Below are 18065 nucleotides of genomic sequence, written 5' to 3'. Positions count from 1 at the left end.
CTGAAGTAGATGAATAACTGAAATTCAAAGCAAACCCTTACAAAAAGGAGACCTGGTAGATGAAAGAGCAAAGGGCCAAACCATTTCCAAAAGGCTGTATCTCCACTGGGTCGCCTGTTGCCATTATGGCAACTGATTATATGTGAAAACTATTAAAGATTTGGAAGCTGTGTACCTATTAGAGGGCCCAGAGGTTCCTACCTCCTGCAGGAAACGCAAGCTGGCTCCTCTTTGAAATATTGTTTGAGGTGTAACTTCTTGTCTGCCTTCACATCCACGCCTGTGATCATTGTGTGCGTTACCAGCATTTGCCACCGTGATGGAGAAGCACTGAGCACTTAAACTGACCGCTGGAAGCCCGTGGCAGAGGTAGGCATGAGTGCAGGTCTGCTCTGGCCTGACCTCAGGTCTAGCCATGTTGTTGCACGCAGAAATATTAGGTTTCATCCCTGTTAAATATTTTCTGACTCTGGAAAGACAAAACAGGAAGGTGCATATGTGAAAAGTGGGGTTTCCACTTCTCAGGGGCAGTATACGAAGAGCAAAGAGGTCTGCTGGGTTTCTGAGTAGCAGAACGGATGTTTCACTATACTTGGTTTTGTTTTTTTTTTGTTAGAATATGTTCTCCTTTTTCAGGTTTGTACTTCAGTAATTTGTTCTGGCAAAGTTTCTCTAGGAAAGAAAAAAACAACAAAAAATGCACTGAAGCATTTTATTGTGGTGGGAGGTTTGAAGACTACTGAATTTTCTTTCCCCTAGTTCATCAAGATTGGATCTAACATTCTGACTTTGAAAAAGGTTAGAGTTTGGTATTTTTTTTAGAGTGGATGGCCACTTTATTGGTCTGCAACATGGATAAATGTACTTTGAACTGTACGTGTGCAAGTGGGAACTGGAGTGAAGAAACTGTACTGCAAGTGCCAGATTTCTGCCAAGTTCTGGCTAAGAAGCCTGCCCTGGCTATCGGCTAAAACGGTGCCTCTAGAACGTGTCTCCAATGACACTTAAATGTACTCTTAGAGAAGTATTTCGTGTTAGCTTTATGATATGTCAGATTTTAAACCCTTTAAAATTTGAACAAATCCTTCGCTTAGCTGCCAATAAGCAGTATGCTCTTTGCTGTTGTTTTGTAATTTAATATTTTACTCATGCCTGGTGTGACCCTGGTGCTTGATCGGGATTAATTTCCCACGCTGATTTGTTCTGAATGTGCCCTGCAAGCTAACATATTTGCAGACTCCGTTCTTCCCTTGTAAAATTCCCTGTTACCATCTGCAGGACAAAATGTTCTCTTTGACACCTTACAGAAGCGCCGACTGCCTGTCGAACAGCACAGTGTCAGCTGTTAAAGCCTAATCCAAACCCCACTGAAATCAGCGAAGTGTAGTGCAATTCAAGGTTTTTAGGGAAAGGCAATACCTTTTATTAGATCAGCTGTTGGAGCTGGAAAAAACAGACACGCTTTCAGGCACACAAATCCTTCTTCAGGTTCGAAATAGCAGCGGCGTTGCTTACACCAGCATTCCTTACCAGTGAGGCAGCTAGAGGCTCTGCAAGGTTTAAAAAATGTGATTAAAAGTGTGTGTGTCGCAGGGCCCTTCCTGCTGGGCAGGCGTAGGGTCAGGCTTCCTAGCAGGACATGGGCATACATCATTCTCCTCTCTCCTCCACACCCCTTCCCAGTGTACACCTTACAAATAGGGGATGCATCCTACAAGGATAAGGTCACTTCAGGCAGAGCTGAGAAAAAACCTTTAATGCCTTAATACAAAGCTATGTCTTCTCCACAGTCACCATGCTACTGGGAAGGGCAGGGGCCAAGCTGCAGGCTTTGCTCTGCAGGTTGTGACCACAGCATCCACTCATTTCTGGAAATTCTGGCTCCTGACGTTTACAGCTGTCCTGCAAATAGGTGTGTGAACAATGGGCAAAATGAGTTTTATTCCCTTTCTTGTGGTTGGTTTACTGGGAGCTGCGTTTCTCAGAATTTCTGGAGTCACAGTTGGCTGAGCAGCCACCTAATAACAAAGCTTGTGATTGAAAATACTGCACAGGAAGGATAGTTCTGTGGAAAAGCCGTAAGCAGCTTCCCATAGTCTTTGGGTTGTTTGTGGTCATGGAATAAATAAGTAAATAAAAAAGAAGTAACAGCCCAGTGTAGTGTCTGCTTACTCCCCTGGATAATGCGTCTGAAGAGCCTGCTTTTTCATCCCATAATAGACTTCATATTCATTTTCCATTTTCACTTCTTGAAATCGTAAAAGTGTGTACTAAAATCTTTCTATTTAAGGAACACAGGCAGATGCTCAAAAATTGCATGTTAACATTAACTGTAACATTTATTTCTATTTTTCTGTGCTAGAAGTCGGGGTGTTAACCGCAGCTAATAGCTGCGGTGTTAAGTAGCTAACAATGCTTTCTGTTTCTGTGGGTGTTTCTGTGGTACCGGGGCTGTGAGAACTTCGGGTGTTACATTCTTGCTGGAGTGTATTAATAAGTACATTAATTATGTGTCTGCTCTACTCAGGCCCATTTGAAAATGAAAGGTTGCATTTCAAGAAACTGTCACCGTAAGAAAATTGTAAATAAGGATTAAGGCTCCTCAAGAAATTAAAAAGATGAACTTTTATGAGGTTAGGTTGGTTAGTATACAGACATGAACAACCAGTGAGAAAGTTAATGCTGTAAACAGGTATATGATTATTGTAAAAGCTTAATTTGGAAGGAAAAATATCTTTTAAAAATCACATAATCACAGAATAATTAAGGTTGGGAAAGCCCTCCAAGATCATCTGGTCCAACCATCCCCCTACCACCTATGTCACCCACTAAACCATGTCCCTAAGCCCGACGTCCAACCTTGCCTTGAACACTCCCAGGGACGGTGACTCCACCACCTCCCTGGGCAACCCGTCCCAGTGCCTGACTGCTCTTTCTGAGAAGAAAATGATATAAGCCAAGAATCTTTGGCTTAGGCTTAAGATCTGCTTTGGGCGTTGGTATTCTTGTATGAAGCTTTCCTACAACTGGCTTGAAATCCCCTAAAAGTTCAGAAATTTATTGGGCCCTGTCTTCATATAAAATATGGGTGTTTCAAAGATGCTTTTCAGTCTGAATTCATCATTTAAAGCACCTTGAATTTATGGATCTGAACTACCATTTCTGGTGTGCCATTCCCAGCCTGGCTAATCTTTGACTTACCCCTTCCATATGTTTCTCTACCCAGTGCCATGCCCAGTGACACACGTCCATGGCAAATTCGTTGGCATCAAGCATAAAGCATATGTAGACAGCTGCTTCTCTTTTCTGGAGGTTTTAATGAAGGAATCATGTAGACAATCAGATAGTCTGGTGAATCTCAGAATTTGTTCAGTCCTCTTTTAATACCAAGGTGTTTGGGTTTGAAAGTGTGGCTGTGAGGTTGTTTCTGCGTAACATGGTGTCTTTTCCTTTATGTGAACCAAAATAAAAAGGGTGAATGTGTCTGTGAAAGCCAAGACCCTTTCATATTCCCATCTATTTTAAGACTCCTAAATGCTGCCAGATTAGAATAAGTGAAAACTAGGGACCATACTTAGTCCTCGTAACAGTAATTGTGTGGCCATGTGGACAGCTGCATGCCCAAACTGCAAAATATAATTCTGCATCTGGATTCTGCAGCCAGTGAGGGGCTTTGATGTCCCGGTTGTTACATATCTTCTACAGATGGGTCTGAAATATAGACACAGATCCATCTCTGAGTCAATGCTTCAGATCAACCCTGTGTTTAGGTTGGATCTCTTTATAAACTGGCCCTCATTGAATTGTTGAGAAGCAAGGTATGAAGGAGAGAGAAGCAATGACAATGTGAACTACAGAGGAAAGAAGCAAACCCATCTGCTCCCAAACCAGTATTTTTTGCTAGTTGATGTTCTTTAATAGTGATGATGTTGCAGCTTTTTTAGTTTTGAACCTAGAAACAACAGCAGCAGTGTCCAGCGCTCAGGTTAACGTGACAGCTACACATGAACGGTGCACATTACAAAAATACATCTAAGGTCCTTTCATGCATACCACAGCCAAATAACAGACAGCTCTGTCTCTGTGTTCTTCCACTACTGCATTTATGGAGTAGCCTGTAGTGAGTGAAGGCTGCTAGGAGGGTTGGAAACAGTAGTGCTAATGAGAGCAGCAGATTTCATTGTGCCTTACTCCATTTCTGCTGCATCTGGTTATAAGTTCATGTGGGAGATGTCAAAAAAACACAGAAGGAAAACTCTTTTGTTCCTTATCTTGCCCAGGACTCAAGATGTTCGTATTGTCAGGCTTTGCACCATGGCTTTGCCTCTTGTTTCACCAAAAATTTCCTCCTTTTCAGGTGCCAGGAGACAACGAGAAGCACTGGAAGCCAGTATTAGTGGTCTTGACAGAGAAAGACCTCTTAATATATGAGAGCATGCCGCGGATGAAGGAAGCTTGGTTCAGCCCTCTGCATACGTACCCCCTCCTAGCCACCAGGTACCTGTGCTTTTTTATTTCAGCCACTTCAAGAACATCGGGAATGGCTGAATCAGCCAAGATCAGGTGTAGCTGGTGCAAGGCTATAGATCACATTTGAAATGCCGTAGTTTGAGAAATAGATTCTTCCTAAATGGGCCGATGTGCTCAGCTTAACAGTTCCTCTTCACTTCTTCTCCATTTCAAGTTTTGGCCAAGGCTAATTGCCAGAATCACACCAGAAAGGATTATGAATGCAGTAGTTTGGCCCAGATCCAGGAGTGCTGAAAAAGTCAAGTTTGATCTCCTGAGATCTCTATCTCAGCACGTAGACCTGAGGACTCGGCAGATGCATTCATATTTCCAGCTACTCCTCCAGGATGAAAAATTGGAAATTGTTGCCCTGGTTTGAATGTGCTGGTGCGGGAGTACTGTGACAGTGGTTTGGGGCTTCTGGGGTCTTGCACAGGTGACAGAGACGCTTAATTTCAGTATGGCTTGTGTTCCTGCTCTAGGAAGTGAAATCCTGGTGTTTTTAGCTTAAAATGTGAGCTTGGAAGACACATTCTTGAATCTAGGTTGGAAATAACCATCTGCATTATTTCAGAGGTATCCATCAACTCTAATTCAGAGGGAGCTTTCCCATGGTTGTCTTTATACAGTGGAAACTGTCTGTGCTTCTTGATGTGAATCTTAATCACATTTCTCTGCCAGTATGGTCAAAGGGCTTGAGAAAGAGCTGCTGCCTCATTGTTTTGGCCTTGCTACAGGCCTCTATTGTACTATTTTCAATGTGTTCTCTTTCAGAATGGCTGGTACTACATGGCCAAAAGCAGTGGGTCTCTTACTGCACTCTCATTAGTTAATTTTTGTTCTCAGTCTCTTCATTCTCTCCCCAAATGAGCTGAGACTTTGCTGCTAAATCATTATATTAAATAAAAAAATAGCAAACTATGCTAATGGTTGCTTTGTCCCAGTCAACCTACCCATGATGAAGCTTTCAAGACTTTGGGGAGACGGGTTCTGATTTACCCTGTGTTACTGCGAAAAGAGATGTGTCACCATAAAATGAGGTGAGGGTCCCATGCTCCGCAGTTGCAGCCTGCTATGTGTTGTGGCAGCGCAAGCTGAGAATTTCAGCACAATTTGTCAATTCCAGCTGACGATGAAAACTAGGTAAGGTGTTGGGGCAGGAGATTGTGTCTGGGCGTGTCACTAGACCTTGATGTGTTGCTGCCCCAAGATAAATGGCACGCGGTGTGGTGTTACCTCATGGTAATTGTGCCGCTGTGTGAGTGTGCCAGTGTCGTCAGGGATTTATCGCTCCTCCTATTGCAACATCCTGCCTTAAGGAAGGCTCGTCAGTGTGTTTGACCGAGCAGGGAGGGAGTTCTGGACAGCATCAGTGCAAGGTGGAAGGAGCTGACAGAGTTTGTAAACAGACTTATAAATAGAAGTCCCCAGTGATGAGGACCGTGCGCTTTTTCTGGAGAACCCAATTCAGCACCTCACCTACACACCAAGCTTTTTCAGAACCTACCCCCAACCTCCCTGCCTCATCTGCTCTTTGTTCGAGCTGCTGGAGACTCACCATTTGGATAATGCATCTTGCACAAGCGGAAGAAACACTGGGAATTCCCAAGGAGGTGGTTCGTGGTTACTGCCAGCACGTGGTGGTGCCTGCTGTGGGCTGCGCGGAGCGTGACGTTGTTCAGCTGGGCCTGTTCCTTTATGAGTTCCCCACCCTGTTTTATAGAGTGTCGGTTATCTGACCACATTCCTTCCGCCCCAAAACAAACTTTGCTACCTTTCGTGGAAAACCCGCAGCAGAAGGTGATGCAACTCCTCCCCTCCATTTCGGGGTGTCAGTGGACCTCAGTCCTGTTCATTAAAGTGACTGGAGATCCTGCCTGTGGTAAGCACAGCTCAGGGACACTGAGGTAGCCACGACCTGACATCCAGACCCTCCTGTTGGCTGGGCCCTGTTGGCCGCTGGTAATGGCCTGAGCACATCCTTTAGCCTGTCTCAGGTGTGAGGCAATTACTAATCTCTACATTTTAACCAATTTAACAAAGTCACTTCACTGTGGTGGATCATCCTCCTGGCAGGAGCAGGGTGTTGCTCACCTTCAGGAAATGAGGGCTGGATGACCATGGCCCCCCGCCCTCCACACACTCAGGGGGCTGCACAAAGCTCGTGTTCCTTCAGGATTTCCCTTTAGTGAGTGCTGCCCGTGAGCAGCCCATGCATGCCTGTCCTACAGCTCTGCCGCTTCATTGGGAAACACCTGTGTCTTGCTCAGACGGTTTATTCTCCTCATCAGCCCCAGTTTGGCTTTGGGTTGCTAGCCAGTGCACCCTTCCCCTTCCTGCCCACACGTCTTCATGAACATTTGAACACTGCCAGGGTTGGGGCATCCACAGCTTCTCTGGGCAGCCTGTGCCAGTGCCTCACCATCCTCAGAGAAAAGAATTTCTTCCTAATATCTAATCTAAACCTACCCTCTTTTAGTTTGAAACCATTACCCTTGCCCTATCCCTACACTCCCTGACAGAGTCCCTTCCCACCCTTCCTGTAGGCCCCCTTTAGGTACTGGCAGGCTGCTGTAAGGTCTCCCTGGAGCCTTCTCTTCTCCAGGCTGAAAAACCCCAACCCCCTCAGCCTGTCTTCGTAGCAGAGGTGCTCCAGCCCCTTGATCATCTTTGTGGCCCTCCTCTGGACTCAGTCCAACAGGTCCATGTCCTTCTTGTGCTGGGGGCCCCAGAGCTGAACACAGGACTCTCCACATGGGGTCTCACAGGAGGGGCTTCCCTCGCCCTGCTGGCCACCCTTCTTTTGATGCAGCCCAGGATAGGGTTGGCTTTCTGGCCTGCAAACACATATTGCTGCTTCATGTTGAGGTTCTCACCAACCAACACCCCCAGGCCCTTCTCCTCAGGGCTGCTCTCAATCCATTCTCTGCCCAGCCCATATCTGTGCTTGGGATTGCTCCTTCCCAGATGCAGGACCTGATAAATACATGAATTGTTGAATCCCCAAGGTTAACAGTTTGCATGAATTGACAAATTTCCTAAATCAGTACACCTACTGTTGTGTCTGTTTTTGACTAAAACCCTACAGGATTCTGATTTTATGTTCTGTCACACAGAGTGGTTACAGCAGCCGAATAAACATGGTTTGCTGTTGTTATCGACTGCTGTGTTCATGCTCAGCCAGTGATTACCCTCCTCATGACACATTTTTTTAATCCCTCTGCGCATTGATCAGTGCAATTGAGAACTTTTCACCTGGAAAGTTTGCAGACCACATGTTGTAATCTTGGCTGCTCCCATCTTTCAGATTTTTACGAGTCCTTGAGAAAACGTTTTTGCTTAGCTAATGCATATTTGAAAAGCTGCTGAAACTGGAAAACTTCAGTGCCAGATACTGCACAGAGTCATGCTTAATCTACCCAGGACATAATGAGCAGAGAAAATTGGGAAGTGGTAGAAGGATTATGATCTTCTGACAGTATTTTAAAAGCAGAATTTCAACACACCCTTTCTGTTTGTTGATAAGTTTGCCTTCAAACTATGGATGCTATTAAGATCTAAAAATATTTTCTAGGCAGTGTTTCCCAGGTTTGTGTGGAACATAAGTAACAGCTCAAATAAACCTGAGATCAGGAGATTTAGGTCGTTCCTTTAAGGCTCTGCACTGGGAGGCACAGCAACTGGCTCGTAGCCCTGACTCCAAGGACCTTTTTGTCATAATCCCTGTTTCAGTGTTTCCTTATGCCCGAAATAGGAATAACAATGCCTCCCTATGGCATGGGAAAGGGGCTTGAGCAATTTCATCTTAAATGTTTGCAATCAAGTTGCATTATCTATCAGAGCAGATATCGGAAAAAAAAAAAAAAGCCACATGTTACACCCTGATTAAGATCAGGTATCTCTAAGTAGCTTTGGGGCAAAGCTGAGCTCTGTGACCAGAAAGTACTAAAGCACTTTGATACGGGATGCTGATACGAATTGCAAACATTTTGTGATTGCGAGCACAGGGCTGCTTATCTAGATAAATCCATTTTTTTTCATGAACACCACATTGTTACAAACATTCACCAATTTCTGTAGTGTGGCTTTCTAACCGTGCAGCAGAGCACCCCCGAGAAGAACTGCTTGAAGCCTTGCCAGCTGTCCTGCCATGGCGTGCTGCAAGGTAGCGGCAAGGGCTCCAGGTGGGAGGTTGGGAAAGGAGTTTGGGCAGTGATTAATCGTCTTTGGGCACTGATTAATCGTCTGTGCAAGTGGACAGAGAGGCAGGCAGAAAGTATAAGGGTGCCCGAGCACGCCGGGGAAGGAGCATGAGGCAGCATGCAGGCTGTGCAAGGTCTCTGCTTGACGTCCTGGGTGCCTGTGTCACCCTTGAAGGCAGATCTTGGATGAATGAGGGCCTGCACGTAGGTTTCCAAAGAGTACAGCTGCTCCAGAGCAGGTTTCAAATGTTAAGTCAAGGGTTAAGAAGTGGTTTCAACGTAAGAAAGGTCAGATTGTAGTGGCCTTCTGCTGGGCAGAGCTGCATGACTGTTGATGCACTTGTATCACGGCCTCCTCTGAGATAAATCTCCAGTGAGCAGCTGAACACCTGCTTTGAATGTCAGTGCTGGTTTTCACTGAAGAGACCATTAGATTTTGCTGCGTTGAGGTGTTTGAAACTCTTTTCAAAGCACTGCAGTGAGGAGCGGCTCCCGGAGAGCCTCACCTGGCACCCGCACGTCACGCCGTACCACACGCGTCTCGCTGTCGCGCACCTGCGGAGAACAATGCCGTAAGGCTCCCCACAGCACAGACACACAAGGGAGAAATTAGAGATGAGCAGGGTCTTCCTGGCTCCGTGGAGCATGTGAAAAGTCGCATTTCCCTACACACAGCACAGACCAACCTTCTCCTGCCCTCTTGCGGCTCTGGGCAGAGCTCTCGGGGACACCTCAGGCAGGGGCGCAGCGGCAGCAGGGCTGCGCTGGGTGCTCCCAGAGCAGCTCGGGGTGCCTTGGTGGCTCTTGGGTGCAGGGTACAACCTCCTCTGCCTTCTCCAGAGCCACCTGTGAAGTTTGCAAGATTATATTTTTGCCTTTTGGGGTGTTTTTGTGTTCTTCGGGATAAAGTATTTTTTCTGTAAGTGAAACTAGACTGAATTTATCAAAGCTTGGGAATCCTTGGACTTGTACCCAAATACATCAGTGCTGATACATAAATGCTGTCAAATGTTCCCCTGCCTATTTCTCTAGTTTGTGTTTAGCTGCACGATCTTCCAAAGCATGATCTGGAGTTGTATGATAGAAAAGGATTTTTAAATGGTGAGACTGAATTTTTGATAATGGGGGGATAACGTGAATGAGAGGGCAGGCAAGAAAAAGGCTCATGTTGGATGTGTCCAACACACTTTAATTTGTAAAATGCATCTCCATTTTACTCATATGATGAAAAATCTAAAAAGCCAGTGCAGTAGATGATTCATGAAGACCTGGGTGGTTTTTTTTGTGTGTGTTTTGCTGGTTTTTTTGAAAGGGAATAAAACCTTTGAACCATCTGTCACATATTCGGTATCGTAAGTATTAGAGCATAATTTTTAGCGCAGCTCTTGAACGCTGTATAAAGGAGCTTTATCTGTAATATCAAACTTGATGTGAACAAAAGTTGTGGGGCTGTTTGTTTGCTGCTCGCCTCCCTTACTACAAAATCTGTCCGGAGTGCAGTTAGGAATGCTGGTGTATCAAAGGGAAGTGGGGAGTTTCTGCGGCCCTTACAGAGACCAAAAGGCAGGCAGGGAGGTGGTGGTGCTGCTGCTCGAGAGGTTTTCCTGCCCAGACACAGGGGCAAGTCCACACGGGCTCTCTGCACCTGGACTCCTGGCCCTCCTGGTGATGTGAGATCAAGGAGGATGCTCAAAATTCACAGAAAGCTACCAGAAACCTGAGCATGAGCAAACCCAGCAAACCTGACAGCGAGCTATGAAAGAGGGGTACGTCTGTTCAGCACAAAGCGTATCCCAGCATGAACCCCCAGGGAATTTGGGAAAATCAGATTCCTTATGGCTAGTGTTTCAGTAACTGTAAAGACGATGTTATTTTTTCTTTATTTTCTTTCCTTTTTGCCTTTTTTTTTCCTATTAAAACATCTACTTCTGTGATCTCAGCTAACCTTCCAGGTGCTAAGCAATAATTTGAGGGCAAATTAGTATTTAGTAGATCATATGTAAAGTCTTAAGTTTTCATGCTTCAGCGTGTGTTCTTACTACCATGATATATATGTATTTTATAGTCTCATACAAAGCATATTGTTTGCCTACAGAAAGGCAAACTGGAGACACAAGACAGAAATAAGATTTTCGGAAGAATTTGCCTGGTTTCGCTTTGTGATTCCCTCTGAGGGTTAGTGCCCGGACCTCACAGTGTGACAAGCTCCTCTGTTTTATTCTTCCCAGCTGAATCAGTGTCACAACCCCGGGTGATGCTGTGTTCACTGTCCCACACTTCTGCAGGAGAAAAAAAGGAGAGGACTGTCTTTAATAGGAATGAAATATTATGAAGTCTTGATTTTTCTCTCAAAAAAAAATCCTGCAATTAATGTTGGCCAACGTGAACAAACCTTTCCTAGTCTCGGGAGAACAACTGTTCATGCCCAGCAAAGAAATTTTAATTGCAGCAAAATGCGAGAGCATTTCAGGATTAGAAATAGCTGCAGCATTTTGCATTTTACAGGTACCTTATGGGAAAAGTATACACAAGACAGCACTTGGCATCTCCGTATTTTACAGAATTTCAGACTTTATGGGAATTGGTACTTTATCCAGCAGCATTTATTGTAGAGTTTGTCTGCAGATGTTTGAGCTTTATGGCAAATGCAGCTTGACAGTGAAAGCTGGATTCAGCTGCGTTGTCTGAGCGAGCATTTCCATCTGTCGACCAAACCCCAGCAGCACACAGCGGTAGGTGAGTTCCCTCAGATCCTCATCCACAGGGTTTTTTTGTGCAATTTGTTGTACTGCCATGGACGTTCATTCTCTGAGTGTCACTGGCAGTCACTTTAGGCTTAAATACAGAGGAGATGTGAGTTCTGATGCTCCCAGCCACATACATTTAGGAATGTGCAACGCTGTTTTAGTTGGGTAGGGATTTTGGTGCAGTGCTCAGCAGTGATGGTCCTGTGGCCTCTGTGGAAGCAGTTCAGGGCTCTCCCACCTGATGGGGAGGCACAGCCACAGTGCTGAAGGGAACAGCGCTGTGTGCTGCCCTGCTTGGTGGCATTTCCCATCATGGGACCGAGTTGCCTGTCATGGCATCAGGGTACAACAGCCCAGAGGCACTTGCGCTGCTGCTTGTTCTTCTGCTTGTATGGGTAAAGGGGGTCCTTAATTCACAGGGGACGTTATGGCCAGCACTAAACGTCCTTCAACAGTTGTACAGAAAACCAGCATTCAGCCACCAGCCTCCAGCTTTGTCTGTGCTGTAACCACTAACGTATATTCAAATCCAATTCCAGGTTGGTCCACTCTGGCCCGGGAAAAGGCTCACCGCAGTCTGGGATGGATTTGTCTTTTGCAACCCGTACCGGCACAAGGCAAGGGATCGAAACCCACCTGTTCAGGACGGAAACGAGCAGAGACCTCTCACTGTGGACACGGAGCATAGTGCAGGGCTGTCATAATTCTGCAGAGCTCATCACAGAAATCACAACGTGTGAGTAGCAGATGCAGCGTTGCTTCTTCACGCTTTTTACTCTGTTTTACAGACTGATGGCTGTCAGTTCAAGCCCTTTCTGCTACAGTTGATTCATTTTTAAAAAAGTACATACTTAGTGGTTTGTGTGTTTAAAATACAATCTTCTTGCTTTCCTCCCCAGCCCTAGCTGGTATGGGACCCATGGCCAGTACAATAAAACAAGGACACAGTCACTGTCATTCTGACTTCTCATCCTGTTTTCCTGACCCTGTTCAGACACAAGTCTGTTGCCAGCCACGGTGGGCTGTGTGTCATAGAGAAGTAAATGTCAGAGGTTTGTCCAGAAGGCCACAAAGAGTGAACAAGGGACAACAATTCACTTGCTGTGTGCTAGGAACAGGCAGTTGTGTTGCTCTTGACATGCATCTCCCTAAAAGGTTCTTAGGAATTTTATTTTGAACAGGAATCAGAACTGGAGCAGAGTAAATTCGTTATTTGAGGCCCCTCTCCATCACTGCCTCGTCCTTGGTGTGGAAGGCAGAGGCAGCTGGTGCCAGCTTTGTGCAGCAGGCAGGCAGTGAGGGTTGTCAGGCTGTAGACGGGAGCCCCTCGGAGGAGATCAGGTAACACACGGCCCGATTCTATTCCCTCAGCTCAGGTGTGTGACAGTCCCAGCCTGCTCAGCTCTGCTGGAGGAAAGGTGCTGTGGTGTGTGCGTGGAATACCTCAGCTTTCTGGGAAACTGTTAAAAAGCCTTGGTTATCAAAGAAGTTCACAGGAAGATGGGGGAAAGAGAGAATTTGGGATGCAAACATCGTGATATGTTTTGGGATCACGATTTGGGATCGTGATATGTTTCAGAGCTGAGGGAAAGATGCAGACTTTCTGCTGCAGTTGCTGTTAGATACAATTATCTGGGCCCTTTTTCAATTACTATGACACTAATGAGGACTCCAGAGCGTCTTCATCTTCGTCAAAATTCTTCAGGGATCCCCTTTACAGCTTCTAATTTTGCCACGCATTGTGCGACACGTTTATTGATTTTGGCTCTGTCACACATAAGAAGAGGAGCTGTGACTTTGTTGAGGTTTGGAAGGAGGAGATGCCAGCCCGGGTCATCTTAAACTTCATTCCATTGCTTTAGTGGCAGCACGTAGATGTACGCTACAGTATGAAGAATGCAGCAAATAAGCAGAAGGACTGACATCGGTGCTGTTACCACCAAGCAGAAGCTTAGTCCCTGTATACAGACCCTAACTAACAAATGGTGCTTGGGCCTTGCACAGCAGAGTGACTTGGGTTGTTTTTCCAAATCTGCAGGTTTACCATTAGAGCACGATTAACCAGTTGTAGGAAAGGTTGGTTTCCACAAGGCGTTGCTGAGATGGAGTGTAAAATCTGCAGCCAAATGGAGTTTGTTGCTTTTCAGAACGTTACAGTCTGCATTTTGTTTCCATGTTTAGCTTGCACATATAAAAGCCAGGAGTGCCGTTTGACCATCCATTATGAACATGGATTCTCTCTTACAACCGAACCACAAGACGGTGCCTTCTCTAAGACAATTGCACAATACCCCTATGAAAAACTGAAAATGTCCTCAGATGATGGGATAAGGATGCTCTATTTAGACTTTGGAGGAAAAGATGGAGAAATTGTAAGTACTGCATTTAGCAGAGGGGTGCACATTACCATCTCTGTGGTGCTCCTTAAGGCTGTGGGAGTGGAAAAGCACTGATAGCAGCTGGCCAGTGTGGTTCCAGTACCAGGATATAGATGCCATGCTTCCCAGTGCAGCATGATCTGGCTTTAGAAAGAAATAATCTTAAAAAAAAGAGGTAAAAAGGTAAAAGCATGCAAGGAAAGGTGAAAGATTTCTTCTGTTTAAGAGAAACTCTCTGTGTAGCCAGATGTTAGAATGTTTGTAGGTTTTCTTTACAATTTTAAAATGATTGTAGGTAGAAGAACATAAGAATGAGACATTGTTAATAATTCCAACGTGCACATATCTACTTTATCTGATATGACAACAGTTCTAGACACTTTCGAGCACCTAGTTGCTGAAAAAATTGAGGACTACAGATGTAGAGCAAACTGTCTGCTTAAGCCTTAAAGTTAGCTGTCACAAGGCCTAAAAATAAGGTGCTTGTTCCTACAAACAGTGTAGATACCATAAATTATGCAAACGTAATCTTTCCTGTCAAGCTTTTCAGCAGTTCCTGAGTATATTGTGTGCTTAATTCTTGATACCACCTTTGATAACATACTCTGTGAAGCCTTTATTGTCAGGCTGTAAACGTACTTCAGAAAGGAATCTGTTACTAGCTCTCAATAAAATTTGTTATTAGCTCTCAATAAAGTTGATGTGTGACTGGTGGAAAGACCAGTCTGTTTTGTTCTGGTGTGAACTTAGTGCTCAACCTGTTGTCCACACTGAGAGAGTTGTCATGCTGTCATGCTTAGCAAGCACATGGTGAGGTGATCTGAGCTGTGACCATGGAAAAAAAATCTCAGTTCAGTTTCACTGCCAGCTGCATGAAGAGAGAAGCAACCATGCAACTCGAGGAGCAGTGTTTTGGCTTCAGCAGTGACCGAGAGCAGGTACAAAGGGAAGAGTGCAAGGACAAGGTATTGGACACAGCAGTCACACCACCAGCCCTGGTCAGAAACAGGCTGAAGAGATGGAGGGGTTGAAAATCTTGGAAAAGGGCTTGCAGCCTCCTAGTCGGTTTTACGCTGCTCTCCCAGGCAGACATAAGCCCAGGGGCACAGGGATCTCATCTGCTTTCAAGATGCTTCTTACTCACTTTTAGTGACCTAAATATTTGCAGCTGCATGCAAAGAAATAACAATGTGTTGTAATACAGGGTAGCTATTAATAGAAGTCTGTTGAAAATACCAGGCAGCAGTTAATCTAGTAAACACTGCATAAATGACTGCTTATTTGAGCTGTAATCTAATCTAATTATTCTCAACTTTATTTCTTCCTGTAATTTCAGCAACTGGACCTTCATTCCTGTCCAAAACCAGTCGTGTTCATCATCCATTCCTTCCTGTCGGCTAAGATCACAAGACTTGGTTTGGTGGCATAAACGGGGTACACACATCTGGTTCTTCAAAGAAAAACGGAGCAACCCTGCTAATCAGAAGTACATCAACATTAGCGACCTGCAACGGATAACAGCCTGCACCAGACTGGGGTTCGGCACCAGGCCTCGGTCATTTCTGGCAGCCTTTCAAGGCCAGGTTTTGATTTTGATCAGCTGAAGAGGTGGCATGACAAGGAAAACAGTGGATTTCATTGTAAATAGTGGGATTTTCAGATCCCGTCTCAGACAGTGACCGAGTGTAGTACCATGCGTGTAATTGTTCAGACCCATAAGTTGTGCCTATTTCAATGTACTTGTTTATATAGAATCAGTAAAGGGCTAAGCAGAAAGGATAGGGCGTTGGTTATGATGCAAGCTCAAGGTTGTTTGAGTACAAGTTCTGTAAGATGGTCCCACCGCCTAGAAGTCAAGTGGTTTTTTTCTGTTCTAACCCGTGCACCACTGACAGATTTCTCACGGGGAGCCACCAGACCGTGCTGCTCGAATACCCAGCAGAGCGAGCACCTACGCGTCTTTGAGTGGGGTGCTCTGAAGCAACACAGAGCTGCAAGGAATGCCAGCTGCAAGGTCCGGGCTGAGGGGCACTTTCAGATTAAAGGGTAGGGTCACCTTGTGTGCGTTCCTCGCGGTGGATGCAGTGCAGCGCTAGCTGGGGGGTGCACTGGGTGCTGGCTGGCACCGAGGCATAGGTAGGAGCCTCCTCTGTTACCGAACACACAGGATGTGTTTTCGTAATGACTTTCAAAGCGGTTCAAATGACCTTGAGCTTCAGGTAGAAGAGAGCTGGAGCCATTTTGAAATGTGACCTAAGCTTCTGTCAGCATGCTTCCACTTGAGAGTTCTCCAAGAGAAAGTCAGGCTGAGCCGTGCCAAGAGCTTCCTGTCCTCCTACCCCAAATTTATTACCCCCTCAGCTCTACCGAGTCTGGTTGTATGGTCTTCATTTTGCAAATCTGGGCAAGGAGGAAGACTTCTTTTTTTTTTTTGTTTTCTTGATTTGATCAAGAGCAGCTCCTCACCGCTGAGGAAATGCACGGGGGGCAGGAACACGTCAGAAAAGCCTTAATATGGAACTGCTCCTGTGAGAGTGACTTGGAGCTTAGACTTCTTTCATGCTGCTAAATCAGCTACGTTAAGAACTAGTGAAGAAAGGATTTGTCATCTTTAGCCTAGGTTAATATTAAGTGCATTGGGTGCAAGTCGAGATTTATTCCTTGCTGGTAAAACTTGCTTAGGAAGGTCACCTGTGTACACATGCCTTATGGTTTCCTGTTCTGTACCACAACTTACTGCTCTAAGTCAAAACAGTCACAGCTAAGCTCCAGCCCTGTTCACAGTTAGGTTGTGGGCAGCAGGGCAGGCAAGCTGCTCTTCATTGCGGGATGATACAACTTGCACCTGGCGCTACTGAATTGGCCCAGTGTAGCTGGGTGGGAATAGAAAGAAACAGAACAGGGGTTGCATTTATATTGCTCTTAAATTTTAAATTGAACTGCTTTAGGTAGGGTTGTTTGCTTTTAGAGTTTTACCCTAAATTCCCACTTTGAAGGACAGGAACTGTCTAGGAAATGATAAATGAAAAGCTTGTAAAAATTCACTTTTTGTGCTACAACGTTTGTTTTATTCTTCAGCAAGCCAGTACGTTTCAATGTAACATCACTGGGCTAGTAAAGAAGAAAATTAAAAACAGAGTTTGGTTCTATGTTGCTTTTAAACTAAGTCTTGAGAGTTAAGAGTAAGTCATGCCTTTTTTTCACAGTGTAGGAATTAGCTTGTGGTGGTTTCCATAGGTATCCTAATCATCAAAACTAATTTAAAATTAAGATAGACTGAAATACTGAAAACAATTATTTTAGCCCATTAGCTACGCTGACATTTGGGACACCGGCCCCACTGCCAGCGCCTCTCTCCAGTGAGAAGTCTGGAAGGTGATCTACCTGTCTGTGAACGTTGTTTTTACTGTCATGGTACTTGCACTTGAACCTTAATTCCTTGTGTAAGATCACAAGTTAGGAGCTATGTTACATAATTTACCGATAATTTCCAAATGTACATTGCTTGCTTTGCTCCCACTGCCATTCACGTGTCTTTCTGTAGCAGTTATTTAGGTCTCCTTTGGCTTGGAAGCTTCTAGGACGTAACGTCTTCTGAGAGGCTGAGAGCAGTCGGTACGCTGGGGGACGAGGGCTCCGAACATGAACTCAGATCACATTGTCAAGTAAAAACGTGTGAAGTTTTTAAAAAGCGGTCGACGACGCTGTGTGCAAAGTGGTTTATTGCTGTTCCAAAGTGTAACTTAAAAGTTTGGACCCAGGCTCCTATAAAAGTTCCCGAGGTTAAAGTGAGAACTTGCATATTGTGGGGTAGGTTAAATACATATGTAACTGTACTGCACTATTTCCTTATTCTTTTAACACTTACAGATCACTGGAATGTTATACTTAACCTGTATGTGCATTGTAAATAGTACAAATTCCTATATTAGTACCAACAAGTAAATTACACAATATGTAATCTAAGGTGCTCAGTACTATATGAAGTATAAGTGAATAACTAAACAGTTTGCAAAGAAAGTTCATATTATATATATTTATAGAAAAAAATAATGATAATTACAGATGCTATTTCTTCATTTTCAGATTTTGGACTGATTCATATTTGGATGGAATAGACAAATGAAATATGGACCTACTCCACATTTATAAGAGTATAGTGAATATTTATATTTTAGAGGAAAAGAATATATTTAATAAAGTCATTTATTGGATTTTTGTGAGGTGAG

General features: G+C 44.7%; 1 protein-coding gene across 1 annotated transcript in view; it reads left to right on the top strand.

Moving 5' to 3' along the window:
- SNTB1 (syntrophin beta 1) overlaps nucleotides 1-18050 on the top strand; it is a 115560-nt gene extending 97510 nt beyond the window's left edge. The window contains exons 4-7 of the mRNA XM_013184990.3: nucleotides 4358-4497; nucleotides 11998-12194; nucleotides 13640-13830; nucleotides 15173-18050. Of these exons, the coding sequence (XP_013040444.2) occupies nucleotides 4358-4497; nucleotides 11998-12194; nucleotides 13640-13830; nucleotides 15173-15265 (621 nt within the window). The 3' untranslated portion in view covers nucleotides 15266-18050. The remainder of the gene's footprint in view (nucleotides 1-4357; nucleotides 4498-11997; nucleotides 12195-13639; nucleotides 13831-15172) is intronic.
- The last annotated feature ends 15 nt before the right edge of the window (nucleotides 18051-18065 follow it).

Source organism: Anser cygnoides, chromosome 2 (assembly GCF_040182565.1).
Source record: "Anser cygnoides isolate HZ-2024a breed goose chromosome 2, Taihu_goose_T2T_genome, whole genome shotgun sequence".
NCBI lineage: Eukaryota > Metazoa > Chordata > Aves > Anseriformes > Anatidae > Anser > Anser cygnoides.
Note: the sequence above shows the minus strand (reverse complement) of the source record. Positions and strands in the feature narration are given on the sequence as shown.